A 1978-nucleotide genomic window follows, 5' to 3' on the forward strand; every position below is an offset into this window, starting at 1 on the left:
GATTACAGGCTGAGCCACCGAGCCCGGTCCATGTAACATTTTAATAGAGATCCAATTGTTCTTCAAAAACTGAACTAATATAAACTTCCCCCAGGAAGAGAGCCTTGATTTCTCCAAGCTTCCCTAGCACTGGGTGTTAAGACAGTTTTTTACCTCTGCTAATTGAATAGGTTAAAATTAAAGCAGTCATGGGTGGCTCACATCTGTAATCCCAGCACTTTGGGAGGCAGAAAGACTAGGAGCCCAGGAGTTCAAGACCAGCCTAGGCAACGTATTAGGACCTCGCCTCTACAAAAAAACAAAATTTGCTGGGTGTGGTGGCACGTGCCTGTAGTCCCAGTTACTTGAGAGGCTGAGGCGGAAGGATGGCCTGAGCTCAGGAGTTCGAGGCGGTGGTGAGCTGTGATCATACCGCTGCACTCCAGTTTGGGCAACAGAGACCCCAACTCAAAAACAAAATGTTCTCTTGCAGTTAACTTACTCTGCATATGTAAATTGCTAGTGTAATTCAGTATCTTTGCTTATTGGCCCTTAGGGCCTGCCCAAATCTTTTGTCCATTTGCTATTAAATTGTTCATTAACTTTTTTTTTGGTTATTATGGTTCTTTGCAGGCTAAGACTATTAGCTTATTGTCTGCTGTATGCGGCAATAAATAGTTTCTCTGTACATTGCTATTTTATGGTATTTTTGCTACTCAATAACTGGGAACTTAATCATAGTCAAATCAGTTTTTTCATTTTAGCTGGGCTTATGACATTCTCAACGAAACCTTCCCTACCCCAAGATCATAACAAATATTTACTTATGAGCTAAACATGGTGGCTCATACCTGTAATCCCAGCCCTCTTGGGAGGCTGAGGCAAGAGGCTTGCTTGAGCCCAGGAGTCTGAGACCAGTCCGGGCAACATAGTGAGACCTCATCTCCACACAAAATCAAAAAGTTGGCAGGGCACGGTGGTGCATGCCTGCAGACGCTGCTCTTGGGAGGCTGAGGTGGAAGGATCGCCTGAGCCCAGCAGGTGGAGGCTGTGGTGAGCCGGGATCGTGGCCCTGCACTCCAGCCTGGGCGACAGAGGGAGACACTGGCTCACAAAAGGTGACCTGTGTCCACCTGAGTTGGGGCTTCCCAGGAGCGCTAGGCATGGGGTCCACCGGGACGCCGCTGGCGGAAGGAGCAGAGCAGGAGGGCTGCGGTGGGGGGCAGCCCCGGCCTGCTTGTCCCCGCACGCCTCCGCGGCCCGGACTCAGGGCGGCCGGGCCCCACTGTGCCCCACAGGCAGTTCCGCAAGGCCGAGGACCACTTCTCCGTGGCCATCCAGCACAGCCCCCAGAAGGCCCAGTACTACCTGCACCGGGCCAGGAGCCGGCAGCTGCTGCAGAACGTCTCGGGGGCCCGCCAGGATGTCGCCACCGCCCTGCTGCTCAACCCCAAGCAGCCGAAGGTGGGTCCCGCTGGGCCCCCGAGGCCGGCTCCATGCGAGAGCGAGAGCTGTGCGTGTCAGAGCAGGGGCTGCGTGCCCGGCGGCTTCCCCCGCGTCAGCCACCGCGCCCCACGGACCTCCTGGCACCCTGCGAGGCAGGTGACGACGAGCCCCCTGTCCCCGCTTCACAGAGGAGAGGAAGGCAGGGAGGGCCTTGCCCGGCTCCCACGGCTCAGAGGCCGAGCCCGCGTCTGTCTGGCTGCAGCACCCACAGCGGGGCTTGCCGGCCGTGCCCTTCCCGGAGCAGTCGCTTTCTCGCGGCCTCCCGTGGGCCAGTTCTGGGCGTAGAAGGCCAGGTCTTTAAACACAACAGCTGGGGCCAGCGCTTGGGGCGGCCGAGGCAGGATGTTGCTGGAGGCCAGTTAAAGGCAGCCGGGCAAGACGGCAGGACCGCATCCCGACATCCCCGCAATCGAACAGATTCAGACAGGCGACAGCTCGCAAACGCGTCGCGCTCAGCCCTGCGGCGGCCGCTTAGGACGCTCCTGCCCGCGCT

At 57.2% G+C, this 1978-nt stretch overlaps 1 protein-coding gene across 1 annotated transcript in view; it reads left to right on the forward strand.

Annotated features, from left to right (window-relative positions):
• Positions 1 to 1277: 1277 nt before the first annotated feature.
• LOC110594927 (tetratricopeptide repeat protein 16-like) overlaps positions 1278 to 1978 on the forward strand; it is a gene marked incomplete at its 5' end in the record, with an annotated part of 4277 nt that continues 3576 nt past the window's right edge. Inside the window, 1 exon segment of the mRNA XM_021709189.1 lies at positions 1278 to 1443. Within this exon segment, the coding sequence (XP_021564864.1) occupies positions 1278 to 1443 (166 nt within the window).

Source organism: Carlito syrichta, unplaced genomic scaffold (assembly GCF_000164805.1).
Source record: "Carlito syrichta isolate Samal-C Ts95f unplaced genomic scaffold, Tarsius_syrichta-2.0.1 Scaffold169106, whole genome shotgun sequence".
NCBI lineage: Eukaryota > Metazoa > Chordata > Mammalia > Primates > Tarsiidae > Carlito > Carlito syrichta.